General features: G+C 37.6%; 1 protein-coding gene across 2 annotated transcripts in view; it reads right to left on the reverse strand.

Annotated features, from left to right (window-relative positions):
• Nucleotides 1–417: 417 nt before the first annotated feature.
• The window catches only part of znf804a (zinc finger protein 804A), a 79352-nt gene continuing 60340 nt past the window's right edge, over nt 418–19429 (reverse strand). Inside the window, exons 2-4 of one of the 2 annotated variants that reach the window (XM_052142087.1) lie at nt 10096–10239; nt 6490–6620; nt 418–6000 (exon numbers count right to left, since the gene is read on the reverse strand). In XM_052142087.1, the coding sequence (XP_051998047.1) occupies nt 2940–6000; nt 6490–6620; nt 10096–10239 (3336 nt within the window). In that variant the 3' untranslated portion in view covers nt 418–2939. Of the gene's footprint in view, nt 6001–6489; nt 6621–10095; nt 10240–19429 lie in introns of those variants that run through there. The other variant, XM_052142088.1, reaches the window with a different exon arrangement.

Consider the following 19429-nt stretch of genomic DNA (forward strand, 5'->3'; position numbering starts at 1 on the left):
GTTTACATATTAGATGCTGTCAATAAGTCGATATTGTACGATTTGGTGTCAATGCAAAAGTTTGTTCCACATACATTACAAAAACCTACAAATACTAATGATTCAAATTTCAAACCTCAAGTTCCAGTGGTCTAGAAAGCATTATCTCAAAGTTGCTAGAAAATGACCATGGCTGCCTTGATCAATAACCTCTGCATCACTTGTGCGAGACCTTAAGATGAAATATTCAACCGTTTTTTCCCAACTGTGATAAAAAAAACCTTGGATTTTCCCTGACTTCAAAAAGCATTAATTTCTGGTGTGTTTGTAGTCACGTACTCTGGACCCTCAGTGTGTGGTGAACCCGGAAGTAGTGTGAAACAAATTTTAAGAAAGAAAGCACTTGTTTTTTATTTATTTTATTACATATTACTTCAGCATCATTCAGTTGGCAAAGTGGCGTAAAAAACATAGTTGTTTTATCTTATCTAAATATTTCATACATACAGGGTACCTTGCACAATAAAAACATAAAACATATGTACATATACGTACATTACATATTACATGATTTATAAATAGTACTGATTTACAGCATATACAATTTTTCAAAGCAAGTTGAATCACCAGCAGGTAAAAGTACATTGTGCATTTACACAATTTCCGATGTACTTAGAATATCAGAATTGACATGATTTTAAGAGGGGGCAATCGGGTGGTATTCAGGGCTTTGTGGAAAATGTTTTAAAATATCAAAAGCCTCTCTTTCATGCTACCTCTATCGCTTTTCATTTTATTTTTGTCTTTCTAATATCACACTTCATTGCAATGCACAAGTGCATATTAAGTTGTTGCATATAGAAATTACATGCTTTTGAGATCTTCAGACAAATAAAAAAATACCTCACAAATATCTGCCTGTTTTGCATCAAGGAAATTGTGCAATGGGACTTATCTAATACAATGTATTTACTTCATTTTAATTAGTAGATTCTTCTTCTTCTTATACATAATCATCTTTCAAACTTAAACATTGATTGTTACCTGTTTGCAATTCAATGTATTATTACTGTTGTTTAATTTGCAATAACATTTATTTCTAAGTGTTACAATATCTTTCAATTTCCATATGGCTATCTGCAAAATAAAAAATGTATTGATTCCAGTTTAGCACATCTCCTTTGAAAATGAAAGGATTGTGAAAGCTCAAAGACACAGATAATTTGCTCTGGACTTCTCAAACTAACTAGGGTTGCTTTTCCATTCAAGTATCTTAGTAGTTAGTATTTTAAATAAGTAAATGAAACGTTCTCTTGAGTTTAGACTCTCATATGATGCAAGTAGAAGAAATGTAATCCTTCGCTAAAAAAACGTAACTTCTTTTTTAAATATTTGCGGCAATGAATCATATTACTAGCATTTTACCACCAAGGCTTGTAATGGTATTTCTGGTACAAATCAAACCAAAAATATAAACAAACCAATAAGATGAATTGCCTTACTTGTATGTTTACAAGTATTTTATTCTTGAAGTTTTTTTTTTTTTTTTACTTCACAAGGCAGGCCATTTGGCCATTCTTAACCTTTCAAATATACAAAAAACATAAAGAATAATTCTTTATAAGGAAAAATAAAATTCCCTAAATAAATGCTACAGGCCAGGGTACTTATGAATGTACTGATATTTTCAGATAGATCTAGCCTATTTTCACCTAATCCAAGCAGGTTACAATACCAGGGATACAGGAAACACGCACGTCTGGATCAGCGTTTGGTAATTTTTGTGCTTTTTTAAATATTTTAGATAACAGCATGTAGGATCAACAATTTGAAGTTGATATGGAATCACACAAAATGCATTCTGTAGTATAAACAACTATTATCTGTGTATTAGTTCATTCACTGCTCTGAGGTACAGGTACACTGCAGGTAATTAGCAAAATACGAAATATAATTGCCCATATCAGCTCTGTCAACAGTCACATTCGGCTTTCCCATTACATGCTATGGGTTTTCGATTTGCATAAAAACTACTCATATAAATGAGAAATATTTTTGTGTTCAACACTGTGCTTTCTTAGCACATGGTGCATAGTGCTATCCTGCTGCATTCTGCTAGCCTTTGACAGGCACAGTAGCAGTATATTTAAAGAAATTACTATCATACACTGATACCAGTGTGATTCATTGTAAATTCTGCCACACATGATAAATATCTGTTACATCAATTCTCTGTAGGCTTCCTTTGAAAATCTGTAAACTGCACATACAAACACTGTTTGACCATTTAGGACATCCTGTATTCATATCACTACAGATTGCAAGTCAATAGCAACCATAGTTATGGTATACTTTATATTATTATTCCATCCATCCATTTTCTATACCTGCTTATCCCAAGTTGGGTTGCAGGGGGTGTTGGAGCCTATTCCAGCTACCTCGGGCCGAAGGCAGGGAAACACCCTTAATATGTGGCTAGATTCTCACAGGGCTAACTATTATTATTACAGTATATTTTTAATACCTCTAAGTGTATGTAGACTAAAGCATATCTTTTTTTATGTATTTAGAATATTTAATAATTTCTTTCTACAAATATGTGCGCCTAGATTTTATATTTAAATGATCATGCTTTGCATGACCTTATGAAACTATCGTATTTTTGGTGTTAAAGATCTGTTAAAATCATTATTTGACAATTTCAACAATTTCTAATAAATCAGGAAGTTTGGTTATACACTTCTTAATAAGAGTGTGAAGTTTTTCTCTTAAAGATTCTCTAATGACAATAATGGCACAGAAACAGCATTCTTTCCAAACTGCAAAGACAACTCTTTTGTGTGCCACCTAGGGACTATCCTTCCTATTTCAACATTCTACCTAAGGGAGCATTGCTGCAGATGTTTCTCTCACTTTTGAAATAAAAATAAATTGTGTTACATACAGAAATAACTGTAGAACTAGAAGAGAGGCTGCAAGGGCATGACAGCAAGATGAGGGGGTAACATGGATGGAAACATGGCAGGTCGGGGCAGGGTGTGAAATGTCACAGTCATAGGGTGAATACTTGGGGGTGCCGGAACCACAGGTACCTGTGAAGGTGTCACGAAGGGAGGAGCAGCAGGCGGACAGATCTCCGGCCCCAATGGAAGTCGAGAAACAGGCACTACCTGGGGGTAAAGACGGGGTTGTGGGGGAAGGAAAGCAGGGTGGTTCTGTAGTATGGTGTGACGTATAGTGATGGAGCCAGAAGGCATGGAGGAGGACAGGTGAACTGGATTGAGGATGGCAGATGACATGGGCAGATGTGGGCTGGGCAGGATGGATTTGAGCTTAGCAGGAAACACCTGCTGGTGAAGCAACTGTCTGTGGCTTTGGATCTGTAGGAGATAGTGTCTTTCCATTGCATCTGAGGGAGGATGGAATGATGGAGGAGGTTGGAACAGGCTGCTGGTGGTGTGGAAGCACTCCCTGCTTAACTTCTCCTCAGCCTGAATGCCTAGGTGAAACCTCTGTAGTGGGGTTTGAAGGCTGTGCTGGCATGATTTGTCATGAGTGGCTTTTTCAGTCCTCTGCAGGGCATCGAGCAGGCAGGCCTGAGCTGTCACTGAATACTTGTTACAATTCTTTACAGGGGTTTGAACTGCTTTAGACTCACTACTGTGTATGTTACTGTTCTCCTTTGTTAGCTCCTTTGATAGCTTTGAATTAGTCTCCAACAGAGCTAGACTGCCCTTGGTGCATGAAGCATTGATCTGAGAGGAGGAGCTCTGCTGCCGATCACTTCTATCCACCAAAGTATGATCCAGGGAAGTGCTAATGGAAGTAAATGTCTGAGAATTAACCGCACTGCTCTCTCTATCATCAATACTGCGTGGAATTTGGTCTGACCCATTTGAGCTGTCACACATGCCATTTAAAACAAGGCATTTCATGTTATACTCCTCCATGGCCTTGTCCTGTTCTTCCAGAACACTGTTCTTAACAATGGGGAATTTATTTGCAAGGCATGATGATTCATCTTGGACATGTGTCCGTTTCAGTCTTTTCCTTAAAATCCTGTGCTCACAACAATTAAGTTCTGTATCTGCAGAGGCATTTTCTTCTAATGAACATCCATCAGTAATCTCCTCTAATGATCGGCAGAGGTCACAAGAATCATCTGGTCTGTGCTCATCTCCATCGCTTTGAGAATCTTCACGTGGCCTTTTCAGAATTCGTCCTTCAATAGGTCCATCTCTGTCAGTCTCAGGTGATGGAGATGTCTCGTCTGGGCACCCCGGGGCTGTGCTGGAACTCTGAAAGTTAGATACATTCTGGCTGTTGGAATACTGTCCTGTGATTGTTAGCTCCCTTGCAGTTGGATTGTCAGGCTTTTTCCTGCTGTTACCAAGCACCTTTTCAACATCAGCGCAGAACTCATCAGAGAGAATGATGCAGCCCGCTGAGCCATTTACGTCGGCTGGTGCTACCTGCCTTGTGCCTCCCACCCCTTCCTCAACTACAGGAGCTGTGCTGCTGTCCTCAGCCTGATTTTGATCTGATTGCTTTGACTTTTCTAATGGCTGCACTTGCTGTGAAGTGGTGCCTCTAAATTGGCTATCAAGTCCTTCCATACTCCCAGGTCGTCTGTAGAATTTCTTACATTTTACCGCATTGCTCTCTGTCTTCCGGTGTCTTTCTCTCCTCCTCTTCCACCTCCTTCGCTTCCTTTTGCCGTGACTCCTGTAATAACGTCTATCCCTGGCCCAAAGCTTCTCTCCCATTCTCCTACTTGCATGAATCCAATCTTTGGAATGTCTACACCTGTCATATGTTTTCAGCCTGACGCAACTCTCTATGTCACTTGAATACTGATAACACTTTCTGACCTTGCCTTCAGGTCTTTGGCTGGGACTGTTTCTAGGGCTGGCTGTGGATTCCTCAATGTCCTTGTCAGAGTGGCAGGATTTGAAACCTGAGCGGACAGATAATTCCTCATCAGTTTTGGGCTCAGTCATCTCCTGAGTGTCAGCAGGCCTTCTAATCCGTGACCCCTTGAAGTCAAAATGGAGGGGGTTGCAACTAAAAGACAAGGATGGTTCTGTCCTTGTGAAGGTCACCATCTCAGAGGGCCACTGAAATATGATGTTACCATCCCTGCTTAGAACAGAGAAAAAAGGCTGGCTGGGCTTTGTGAAATGGGATGATGTCTTTGAAGTTGCATCCTCCACTAGGACTTGTCTTCTTGGAGGAGAATCATTCTTGGGTGACACATCTGTGAAACTCTTTACGGGAGGATCACTAAAGTTTGTGTGCCCCTCCTGTGTAATGCTGCTCTCCTCTACTGTCACCTCTTCAGGGGTCTCAGGTTTACTTTCAGCATTGCTGCTTTTCAGGATCTCAAAAGAGTCCTTAGAGTCGAGAACAATATCAGCAGTGTTTAAATGAAATGGGGAAGTGCTTACGAGGGGGACATAGGGACTTGGCACATCCTCTGAGTAAACGAGCAATGCACACAAATCTGAGGCATTTGATGAGGGGCTCTCCCTCCCCACAGACATATCTGATGACTCCTGACTTCCTGCGCTGCCAATTTTTTGGAAGTGCTTGCCCTGCTGTGTGCCAGTGTGGTAAAATGCCTCCTCACAATTTAGTACTTTTTCCTCTGTGGGGGAGCCAGGGAGGTCAAGCTCAACAGGGGGTACTTTGAGTCTTTGCCTGCGGCTTTGCTCCATCGATCCCTCCTCCATGCTCTCACAAAAAACCGCAGCTGATGACTCAAGCTTAACAGATGCTTTCTTTGGAAAGGAAAAAGAGAATGCAATTTTGCGTCTGAAAGTTTGCTTTTTGGCCTTCCCATTGTATGGCCATGGTGAATGCTTACAAGCTAAGCCACAGTTGCTGGAATGGATCTGACCCCCTGAGTCCTGACTCGCAAAGCTTTGGTTCTCTTCTTGGGTATCATCGCAGCAGGACTCCCTGAAAGTTCCTTCCACTGCAATCGTGGTCGATTTGAACATAGGACCACTTCCTGGGGCACTGCACCATAAAATGGAGTTAGAAAAGAAAAATATTTTATATGAGATGCAAGTGTTGATGTGTCCATAAGACTACATATTTCAGGTTTATGGAATTGTGTTTGACAACTGTTTTCACATTATACTACAAACTGGGGGTCTGAATATGTGTGTTTATATTATTATCATTACAGTTTGTGAAAAATTATTAATTATTATTATTATTTATTTATTATTATTATTATTTTCCAGATGAAATCTGGCAGATTTTCAGATTAAAGATCAGATTTTCAATGTGGTCTAAGACTTTTGGAATCCACTGTGTATACAAAAAGTCTGAGACCCACTGAAAGGATATGTACTGTACATATGAATATACAGTATGAATATAAAAATACACACACCGAATACAATTGATAAATGTTTTTAACTGGGAAAAGATTTTTCTCATCAAGCCTATGACACATAGTATGTAAAAAAGGAAATAACATTTTAACAAAGCTTCACCCACTATTGCACCTCTCTGCGCTGTTCAGCGAGCTCATGTAGGCGTCTGAGAGCTCTCTCCTGTTTCCTCTCATCCTTCCTGGATTTGGAGGCCACGTTGCGGGCAAACTCTCTCTGCTTCAGTTCCTTCAGCCTCTGTAGGGTGACACAGAACCTCTTATTCATTCACCTCAGTTTGTCGACGGCAGAGTGACAAAACCTATTTGAATAATAATCCTCTTTAAGAGCATGCACCTTTCCCCCTGCTTTAACAACCATTCATTATGAAGACTGATATCTCTGTGTATCAGACATTGAGGAATATACTGAAGAAAAAAAAAGATTTTAAAAACTTTTCAAGAGAGGAGAAATGTAATAAAGGTGTTTGCACACAAATGTTATGTTTCATCAAATCCATTTTCTCTGCAAATGAAAAGAAGCTGAAAATGAGGTTGCTTAACTTGTCCTATTTATTTTATATAACTCAGAGATGCGTATTTGCATGTGTTTCCTGGTCTGATAGGTTTTGTGCCTTGAATGCAAGATTGGTGCAAACCACTTATGCTAGGGCCACAAGTGCATATCAAGCAGTGAAATTGATTGGGATTATGTCTTTACATGTAGCATACACTTAAATTAAGTCCATTGGATAATCTAAATTACATTCCATTAATAATTCACAAGAATATTATATTTATGGATGTTTAAAGACTACATTCCTTTTGAAAGCACCAGACGTCTCCAAGCAACAACTAGCTCAAGAACAGTTATCACATCCAATAAATCCTGAAAGCTTTCATTCAATTATCCATTAATACTTCATGCTTAGCTTTAAGACAGATGAAAACCTCTTTTAGAAAAGGATATTTAAAGCAAGGCAGTCTATATGACCAAGTCCCTAAACAGCTGCACCTCATTTGCGCATGATATTTCACTGCAGAATACCTGCGTCTTATTCACTAACCAGCAGCAATCCAGTTTAACCAGGCGCAATTAGTGCTGAAATAGTGATGTTCCACGAGTATCTATTTTAAGTTAGTCATTCTTTTCAGGGCAAACACGTCTCCTTTCTATGTAAATTAGCCTCAAAACTAAATAGTAGCAGCTGAGAGTAAACCTAGTGATGGTTTCTCCAGACAGCCAAGAAGAGTCATCTGCCCCAACATTAAACATTCCACTCAGGTTGCTCTGTTATACACAGTTCAGTGGAGCTGTAACCTCTCCTATTTGAAAATGCTTCAGTGATTGCGTTTACTGTGGCTGGGGCTCATAGTCAGGGGAAAGCATGGCGGTCACATCAGATATAATTTTGTCATGTTATAGGGCCACTCATTGTGGAGTGGGCACACCAGGGTAACTAGTTTGATCCCATCAGGATAGGGGTCTCAATGCACACCTGGCCTATATCCTATCTTGTCGCTCTATGCTGGCACAGCATGGGCAAATTCAGCACTGATCCGTCATACTGCTTTATTGTCAGCCAGCCTTGCAGAAAATAGCAAACAAGTTGGCGTGGGCTATATTTATTTGACTCTCAGGTGCATTGCTCGGAGGAGCTGTTATTCATTGATTGTTAATGTATTTGGCGAGAAAAGCTCTGGAATGAGCCGTTAATGTAGCCTGTATTTCACCTGACTGGATGTGGTTACATCATTTATAATAGGATGCAGCACTGACAGGAGAGAGCTGCACAATGACTGCAGATAAAAAAATCTTTCATATACAGTGGGGGCAGATGAGACTGACAGGCCACTTGAAAACGAATGAAAATTTTAACACATTAATTTCTATTCTTAATTAAGAGCAACATTGAGACCAGTCAGAGGCTGAGAGTGAAGCATTGGCACTTATGATTCAGACACTGACAGGAACACTGGGCTTTTCTGTAGCTCTGGGCTTCCTGTGGGGCCGCAAGCCTGCCGTACTCCATTATATTCTCAGCAGACATGCTCTGCCAGCTCCTGAGGGGGGCTGAGAAATTGTGCTCCTCATCTATCAACACACGTTTATTGAGAAGCTGCATGGTAGCATTTGCTTGTGCTTTGTAATAGTTTAAACTGTGAGGAGTTGAGGCAAGGGCCATAACCATACAATGAGCACATCTGACTGACACAAACAAGCCGTGTAGCACCCATATCAAGTGAGTGAGGGGGAGTGGCCTCTTCCTTTATAATCCATTCATTTTGCTCCTGTTGAGGTGTTCAATAGCAAGGTCATGGGTGGAGGGTTTGTAGATGATGTTCAGTCGATAGTTCAGTGAGCCCTGTTATTGGCAGCACAGCGGGCCCCTGAGACTCCATGCATTTAGTTTCTGAGTGAGTCAGAGCACAGGGGTCAGGGCCGTTATCAAACAGCAGGACAAGTGGTGGAATTAAAGCTTTAACTTGCTATTAAAGGTTACTATGCTATTTTTGGATGCTGGGAGTTCTTAAATCAACATACTGAGTGTGAAATTGCCATGAAGTTAAGACACCTTTGGGTGGCACTGAATGACTTTGTCAAATGTTCCTTTTTCTTTATTTCCATGTCTCCAAACACAGATTCTTGTTGTTCTCTAAGGTTTTCTCTGGCATTTTAATTCATTTGCCATGGTTTCATATAACACTGTGTATTATACTCAAATGGCTCAGCAGATTTCAATACTGACTAGACCAAATGTGCTCAAAATCTAATTTTCTCACCAAAACGTTAAGCATGTAAATTAAAAGTGTTTTCATCCACACATATATAAATGTTGGCTTTATGACTTAATGGAGATATATAAACAAAGTTGGGGAGGAGCATGATTATTTTATCTGGCCAAGAACAATGCCAGAGTAAGCATATATAAACCTCTGCTTACTCACTGCTTCAACAATTATTTCGGCATCCCTCCTCCTCCCCAACTCCACACTCTTCTATTTATTACTAAACTCAAGATATTTCCAGGGGGGTGTTCACAGCTCGGGTCGAGTCTTGAGCTTGAGCTCTCCACCATGGACAATGAGCCAAATCTGTTTACCTTTACCCTATTCAAGGATTACTGTATATTATCATGTGAAATACTGAAATCAATTTGTGGTTCTTAAAGAAATATTTCACCCAAAAATTCTAATTCTGTCATCATTTACTCACGCTCATGTTATTCCAAACCCATATGATGTTTTTTCTTCTTTGGAACACAAACTTTTATTTTAGGTTGAATTTCAGCCTCAGTCAACATTTACCTTTATTACACCTATTTTTCATACAAAGGTGTGATTGGTGACTGAGGTTAATTCTGCCTTCTCCTTTTGTGTGCCAAAGAAGAAAGTCTAACAGGTTTAGCAAACATGAGACTGAGTAAATGATGGCAGAATATAAATCTTTGGGTGAACGAACCCTTGAAGAATAGGTCAACTTATTGTAGAACAAACAACAACAAAGCACTATGACTTCTAATTGTCCTGTCTGCTTGTGATCTATGGCCCCTAAATTAAAACTCCATAAGACCACTAGCACTCCACTGGCTCTGAGTCAGTGGGAATTCCATTTGTCTTGCACTGTACAGATGTGCTACAAAATCTATTTGTTGCCATTTTCCAAAACACTCTATGATTTCTATGCATTGCTTTCAGATGGTGTCTTAAGGGGAACACAACAGGACCATTACCTGCTTGTGAGCATGGTCATATGAGTTGATATGGTTGTCAAACTCTTGATGCTTGTAGTACTGCTTGTCACACAGCTGACAGTAGAAGTTGGCCTTGAGGTCCTCCAGAGCTTTGGCCAAAGTTTTCTCATTCTCAGCATAGTCCTGAAGCAAAAAGAAACATCATAATACATACTTCCAACTAGTTTAATAACACTTATAAAATCATAATTTTGTGTGACACAGAGTTTCTGTTACAGCATTTTAGACAAATAGACAAATTTTTTATTTTATTTAATATACTTGTGCAAATGAATTAATTTTTAAATTGCATTGGGAAATTGCAGTCAATCAAAGTTTAAATGGGCACTGCACTTACGCAAACATTTGTAAACAATTTTACAAATTTACAATTTACATTTTCTTTGTGTGTGTGTGTGTGTCATATCATATTGATATGTGAATATTTGTGGTGCTCTTCTTTGATGATGCTCATAAAACTGAACTCATCTCCCATGATGCCACCCTCATTTTCTTTGGCTTCTTTAAAACTCTTTATTAAATATTGATTTATAACAAAACTTAGATGGGAATAGTTTCAGCATGGGCAGACTGTATTTCTAATCTAATTTATTTATCGCTTAGTATGTATGGAAACTCAGATTTCAAAGCAAGACACAAAAACTCTATTCCCAAAAGATCTCAAATCCAAATGACTGCAGGGCAGAGAAAGGCACTTCTATTTTAATTGGAATCAGTTTACTGTATAACTCCTTGTTGAGTTAAACGTTAGGCTGTCACACAAACACTTCTTCAGCACACCTCTGTAAAGAACAGCATGTACAGGGAGACTAGTAAATCAGTCAGGGGTGATTAATTTAACAATCAAACCTGGATGAGATGGCCAATAGATGATATATGTTTATAATCATCAGTCAAAGACCATAAACATATGGTGTTATTACTGACATCCTGAGCTTCTAACAGCTGCATCAAATCCAGTACTTTGAGACAACAAAGCCCACCCCATTCCAATGATCTGTTGCCTTGTGAAATTAGTCTGTCTCTCACTCATTTTAGGTGAGAATATGACACTGTGATGCTGCTAAACACACGTCTGTTATATGCAAAGATAATAACATCCCCCTCACTTACTCACACTGTGTAACAGCATGAAACAATTGCCATGTAATAGTACTAAATAAGTGGCTAGCTTACAGGTAATGAAAACAGTATCAATTGATTAACTTGATGTGTGATGAAAAGTGATGCATATTTTCTTAGCTCTGTATCACTGAAAAGTTAATCTGAAATGATGTCAGAACATGGTCAGGTCTTAAACTCTTAGACGTAAAGGTTCCATATAGAACCCTAAAGGGTTCTATCGCTTGCTTCATATTTGGAACCCCTAAAATGTTCTATATAGAACACTTTTTAAGGGTTCTATCAAAAGGACCCTAAATGGTTATTTGAGCCCATTTGGAAGATTCTATATACAACCTTTTAGGGGTTCCCAATATAAAATCATAACATTTGGTTTTTGTTTAGTTTTTAAATTTAGTTTTTGTTTATACCAGAAGAAACGTAAAATATGCTAATTTAATTGTTAATATACTATATCACTAAGAAAGTGAAATAACCATATAAAAGACATTTAAGTGTCATGAAGTAAATATTTGTTTAATAATTTGTATTAACAATAACACAAGCAATAATTAACACAATTCATAATGCATTAGTTATGAGAATTTACTTAATACATCCACAGGTTTGTAATAATAAGTTACAAGGTAATTAGTAGTAATATTATTTAGGCTATATAAAAATCATAAACATTAAATCATTTAACATTAATTATGAGTTAACATTATAACCATAAGTAAGATTGATAAACAAGTAAAAAACTAAATTAAATATTAAAAACGAATAAATAAAAACAAACAAACTATGAAAAGCTAATACAATATTTTAGCACTGAGGCACATAAAGGATCTTGATTTTGTTGCCACTGGTCTGACAAACTGAGTGAGGTCTTTTGGATACAACAAATTAAATTTCACTTCACTTGAGCCATTTTCATGTCATCAGTTTGATGTCCAGTTTGGCAGTCTCTGAGGTGTCTTGACACCATAAGAAAGATCAGGTTGAGGATGGATGTGCTGATCTCTGCAAGTATGTGAAACATTTCATAGACCTGCTTCAATATGCAGAGTAATTTAAAACAAGAAATTGGTATCTCTCTAAATTACTTCTTAAAACGTATATGAATAGGAGTGTTGTGTTTTATCTGAATGAAGATGGTCAAACTGGTAATGCTGCACTCCAGAGCCACTGCAAATAGAAACTAACCATTATTTAGTATAAAAAACCCATCTCACCATTAGCTAGGTAACTCCTAGCCAATCACATGTAAGCCACTGCTTTATAAGTCTGCTCACAATCTATCACATTGCTGTTTCATTGTGCTAACACAGCAACCTCCACCACCACCAGTTGAGCCCCATCCCGTACGGGGATAGGCTCCTCGCCCCTGCCTCCAATCTCTGGCAGGATAGGACGGTTCTGAATACAACTTCTTCGGACCACCAAAACTTCTGTTTTATATTCATCAAATAAATGTCATCTTAATTTTCACAATAGTCTGCAAGTTTTCATGATAGAACTAAATATACTGAAAACTAACAAAAAAATGAAAACAACCTTAAACGGTCATAGAGTCTAATCTAAATTGAAAAGACAAATTGAAATTAAAACAGTAAGAAAAACTAACAATAAAAATTATATTCCTATAATATTCTACAAACTTCTAAAACTAGAATAACCCTGATCTAAGTAAAGAGAGACGTCACCAACAACAATCCAAGTTGACTTCAACAACTTTTTGTACTTGTTGTTTGAGAGCAAATTAAGCAACAGATCCAATATGTGGAAAAACTCTGATGTGGTGTGAAGCTGTGAACTCATTTACAGAGCAGAAAGATCTAATCACAGTATGGGGGAAAGCAACCACTTAACAACAACTTTGTGTCAAGCTGAGAAATCCCTCATACCTCTCTTTATTCCTCTCAAAATTTTAAAATAGAATGGCTGTTCTCAAGGGCATTGGACCATAGGCAGAGTGCCAGGGGTAATAAAAAAACAAATATAATGCATAATTTTTTGTGATAAGGCAAACATCACTAATATGGTTGATTATATTAGCACATAAAAATACATAGTATTGCATTTCACCATATAACTCGCCTCATAATGTGTATGCTACAGACAAATAATAAGTCAAATCATGCAGATGCTATTACTTTTCTAAGTGATCTGAATTATGATCTATGTCAGTTTTGACTTGGGCTACTTAACAATCACTCAGAACACCATAGCAATCCCCTAGCAAATGACCCTAGCAAGTGATCTTCAGAAAATATAAAAATGTAGCTAATTATTGTAGTTGTGAGAAGAATGGTGTAGTTATGACTTAAGTAATACCTGCTTCTTTTCACATTCTGTTCTGTTTTCATGTCAATCCGCATGCAAAGTTCCCCTTGTTGGGGAATGCAAGAATCTAATGCAAGAATATGTAATGTGTTTAGAAACATTTTGCAATCTAAACATTTGTCTTTTGTTTAATATTTGTAAAAGCAGTCTTCAATCTGGCATTCCATTAAAAGATCAAAAGGCAAGGGTATTTGCATACAGTGGATTACTGTCTGATTTAAAACAAATCCTGCGATGAGTTGACACACAGGGGGTGTTCTAGTAATATAAATAGCACAGTTCAGCAGCATCCCCTGCATCTCCAAAATCTGGAACACGACTTAACATGGCTTTCTCTTTCACTGAAAATCAAGCAAAAGAACACAAACATCTGAAGATCATGTTTCTTGTCTTACAAGGTCAAGCACAAGGGTGGGAACTACATAGCCCTCTCGCTCAGACATTTTTTTGAAACAAAGACAAAATTTGATAGACACGAGGTAGTGGTGATCAGAGAGACTGTTATTGTACTTTCTGAAAAATAGGCCATAAGTGTCTAGTAGCGTATTCTAGATGCACTTAGAAAAGTGAAGATAGTCACTCTAGCATGATTATGACTTAATATTAGTCTGTTAGCATAAACATTATGAGATTAATTAATGCATGTGTGAAACCTTGGAACAATAGCTATGTCATATATAATATGTGCAAAATTTAATTCTGTCTAGGATTATTTTTGAATTTTTTCAGATTCCCGCATAATTTATGAGGAACAAGAAAATATTAGCTTTGCATATTGCTCACAGGCACAGGTGTTGTGAATTGCATGCATATTTTCAGTCTGTTCTAGTGAACATCTTAGTCGCTTCAAAAATAAGTTTTATTAACTTTCTCACAATTTATGAGTAAAACGGCAGGTTAACAGTTCAAAAACACATATTTTTTCACTCTGTTACTCACAAAATGCTATGTTATGACTTCAAATCACTTTTACTTTAATGAATGATTTGACAGATGATATGCAATATCACCTGAAAGTAAGCAATGTGCAATAAGTAAACACTGTGGATTTGTAATTTATTCATTTGAGAGGCAATTCAGATCCTGCAGATCAGCGATTCCTCAAATGAACACATGAACCTTCAGTCAGACCACTGGTGTAAATAATCAGATTATGATAATCTTAGTCTGACCTCTTTTAATTCTGTGTTCTTTTAATATGTCATTTATTCCAACACACACTCACTGAAATTGTCAGGATTCGTACCACTTTTCTAAATTTGGCTAATTCGCATGATCAGGGCTTCAGAATAAAAAACTTATGAAGGAGCCAAAACTGAAACATTTAAGAGCCAAATGGCTGTTTTAGTTGCCACATCACAGAACTGCTAGATTTACATTGTTGTTCAAAAACAAGATAGAAAGCCAAAGAAAAGACAGCTGATAGCTCATTAATCACGTGGTTAATATACTGTATATACTGTATAGTTGAGTGAACAAATTTGCATTCTACTTTTGTGTCATAAGTTTTCACACCCCTTTCAGAATGTATACTAATATTAGAGCTAAAAGTGTGTGGCAGGGTGGAGGGCGGGGCCGTGATTCTGCACACCTGGCCCCTAATTAGGCTGATCAAGCCCAAGAGGGATTAAGGTGACCGGAGACAGTGGTTCAACCGAGAGAGAGTTACAGGCAGCTGCCTGACACCTGTGTGTGTTTGTCTTTTTGTTTAAGTTTAATACTAAAATATTATTCATAATGTTAAGCTGGTTCTCCTCCTTTCCACTGAACTATGTTACAAAGATATTTTTTTTGTATTTAGTACTGCCCTTCAGAATCTACATAACAGGTATTTACATAATGTATAATATGCATATAGTAGTGTGTTGCCTTCTTGAGCATCAGTGAATGTTTGCACCTTGTTTAGTAATTGTGTACTGAGTCCCTCAATGGTCCTAAATATCAAAAGCCGGATCTCATATCACAAATAAATAAATGTTTTATATATATATATATATATATATATATATATATATATATATATATATATATATATATAATAATAAAAACGTAGCCTTTCTTTACTGTGACTAGATGCCCCAAAATCAAAGACTACACAATTGCAAATTGAATGAAATACCAGATATAGTTTATTGTGCTACTCCAATCTCAATCAATAATAACCAGGAAAAAATATATATTTGGTACATTACATGGGACTTTTAATTATAAACAAGCCAGAAATACACACTGGACTATTTTGAAATGTCTGTGATGGCTGATTTGCTGAGAAAGTTTCTCGAATTCAAACTGCTAACCTGAGCTCCTGAGTTGAAACGAACTCTTGTTGCATAATTCATTATAAAGAACTAGTTCAAAAGAGTAATTTGTTCACAAATTGGACATCATGTCTCATGCTGTATTTGTAGTTGCGTGCAGCCAGCGAGCTCATATCATCAACAGAAAGGGTGAAAAGCGGCACGAAACCCACTGGCGCTCTAAAGCTGTATTCAATAACTCACAAGATGATATCTGACGAAGCCGCATATGAAAGCACATCCCAACTGTCACCAATGGTGACTAGAGTTTTAATTATTGTTACAATCATTTATTTTTGGTCCCATTTGTGATCATTTTAGTCGCAGTCAGGAGCTCTGATGATATCCTGCGACTGCACTCATTTAAATTCCTACGATTTTCACTACAGCCAGTGACATTGCTGGACATCGTTTCCATATAATATGGGACAATTACTTGCTTCTGTCACACACAACAGCTTCCTATCATGTTTACACTCTACTGACTGGTTAAGTTTAGATAAGGGGTTTGGTTGGGGGGTTCTGTTTTGTGCATTATGCGTTTTGTGCAGCTTCCTGTTTTGTTTTGGGATTTGTTTATTTCTATTTGTGCAGCAGCATGTAATACATGCTCAAAGCAGCATGTCTTGCATTTTGTATAATTATGCCGCAGCAGCATGTTCACATGCTAACCTTTTATGTATTTGTATTTTCTAGCAGTAGAAAGACTCTGTACTTGCTCTGAAACAGCAGCAGCATCATCAGATTTAGCTCAATCAAGACAAGACCAAGATCAAAATCAAGACCAATAACATATATTTCATACCCACATTCACATGCTAAATGTTTACCAATTTTCGTATGCAACATCACACTGAGGTACTGACTCTCTGTGGTCAATAAAATTCCCAGGGCACTTTTAAAAAAAGTGTACGGGTGTAATCTCAGTGTCCTTGTCAAATTTGCCCATTGGCTTCTATCCATCAAGGCTTCCTAAAACTCCCCTTTGAATTGGCAACATCATTGTACTCTCCTCTCCACCAATAGCTGGTGTATGGTGAATGTTCTGGCAAACTATGGCTGTCGTCACATCATCCAGGTGGATGCCCCACACTGGTGGTGGTTAAGTAGATTCTCCCATTATTATGTAAAGCACTATGAGTGCCTAAAAAGCGCTGTATAAATGTAAGAAATTATTCATATTATTATACTGTCTAATTACATTGTTCTGTTAGTTAATCATCAAACTTGAATTAGTATAACATATTGTCATCTTTCACTCCTTAATTAAAATATACGCTGTGTTCACTAGTTCCAATTCAAGCAACAGCAAGCAACGAAAACCCTCTCCCTGGCTAGAGAAACTATAAAGTAAATGTATATTGACATGATCCGCTTGTTTCCTATCACTCAAGTGTATTTAAAGGATTAGTTTTACTCCTCTTCGAGCATATTGTTTCTGATGGAACATTAACTGTACTGAAGAAGGATTTCTAAATACAATCTCCTCAACTAAAAGCAGACGACTCTCTACTATAGACTCTGCAATTTATAGACAATACAAAGCAGGGTTCAGGTCACACTTTAAAACAATGTAAGGTGCAGGTGTTCTCAGTATCTGCACACTTTGCAGTGAGTTGGTTTGGCTCTGTGTAAATATAGGCTATTACTGTTTAAAACTAAGAATGCAACAAAGCTTATTATATTGTGGATTTTATTTAACTTTTGAGTTACATTTTACATTAAGATGGTAAGCATTCCTTAGTCTTTTTTTTTTTCTCCCTTTTGGAATGCCCATTTCCCAATGCGCTCTAAGTCCTCGTGGTGACACAGTGACTCACCTCAATCCAGGTGGCGGAGGATGAATCTCAGTTGCCTCAGCGTCTGAGACAGTAAATCCACGCATCATGTGGCTTGTTGAGCGTGTTACCCGGGGCCGGATGTAGGCATCAGCCCACCCAAATGTGAGTCTTGCTCACCCAATCAAACATTTGTAAAACAGTTTGAAATAAAATAAATAAATACAATTCCCAATTTGTGCTTGGTAAAAAGCAATATGGGGCGGGCTATGTTGCAAACTTTGAGGGTGGGCTATAGACTGCCCAACCAATCACAAAACAGCACCAGAAATATGAAGTGATTTGTCTATTTTTGTCATTGGCCGTAAGCTACAACACTCTGAAGAAGCAGCTGCTGTAATCTAGAGAGTGCGAGACGTTACGCGAGCGAGAACAGTAATAAGAGATATTTTTGTGCAATGTATAGGTTTTTAGTTCCCATATAGAAGACTGGTGCTGTCTTGGTGTGCATGTGGCTGCTGTTAATGTACCACAGGCTCCGTCTTATCAAATATCTCCCTCTCCATCCACATCAGCTACCCAAAATCACACTGCGGGTGATCGTGAAGGTCTGGACCTGAATCATAAAGTAGAAGTTTGTGCGGGCTGGATTTTTCAGACCCGCTCCAGAGAGATTCTGTCCCGCAAATAAATGTAATATTGTGTCCCTCTCACACCTAGCAAAAAACAAAAGATTCTGTTCCTTCTATCATGTGCTATATTTCCCCATCCGAAAAAAAAAACGGGCAGAGAGAGAGAGAAAACCTGTTTTGTTAACACTAACATTTCCAAATATCTGATTGACCTTTGGTTGCTTTAAACGTTTTTTGTACCTTTATTTAATAAAGCGTTACCGTCAATAGCACTAAGGGACTTTCTGCTGCATGAAGCACAAGGAAGAATTTGTATGAATCAACCATGCACCTATAAATTGTAAATGTTTTTGTTGCTCTTGCACAATAAACGGATAATGCGAATAACACTCTGTACCTTAAATACATAAAATAAATATATTTTATTTTTAAAATATATTTATATTTTGCGGGCGTCAAGTGGGTAATTTCTTTCTCCCGTTCCCGCACACATCATCATCCCGCCAGCACCTACACTAAACTTGTCTAACACCTCACTGTTGTGGGAAGCGTGCTTCTGTTTTCCCTGTTGTTAATTCGGTGTCGATGAGAGATTCTGTCTGTCTACACGTGTCTTACATCACTTATACATCTTTTTACAGTGCTGTGATAGTTTTTTTTTAACTAATCTATTTGTGCCATGAAAATAACCTTTGGTGCTTACATGACATTCCATGAGTTCCCTAAATTACTTTACACATATAGTTTCACTGGTAAACATATCAATACCCTTTGCTACCCTAAATACACATTAACTAACATTGAAACTAAGAAAAATGTCTTGAATGATTTACATTTACACTTTTCACAACAGCCATTGTTTCAAAGCAACTGTACATGGAATTATTGGAAAAATTAATTAGCAATCATGCTAATATTAGTTATGTTTAGAATTATTAGTGGTTAAAATTAGCAAACTAATTAAATGCATGTGATTATTTCCAATGTTTATCAGTTTATTTATTTCAATAGATTTTTAAGATGGGGAAAAAGTGTAAAATATAGTTATATTGGGTCTTATGATCTTGACAATTGTGCCATGTTATGCCAATTAAAGACATTGAATTAGTAGTCTGAGTAACCCCTCCCCCATCCCAAATGCCCACCTATGATATCCCTC

Source organism: Xyrauchen texanus, chromosome 14 (genome assembly GCF_025860055.1).
Source record: "Xyrauchen texanus isolate HMW12.3.18 chromosome 14, RBS_HiC_50CHRs, whole genome shotgun sequence".
Classification (NCBI taxonomy): Eukaryota; Metazoa; Chordata; class Actinopteri; order Cypriniformes; family Catostomidae; genus Xyrauchen; species Xyrauchen texanus.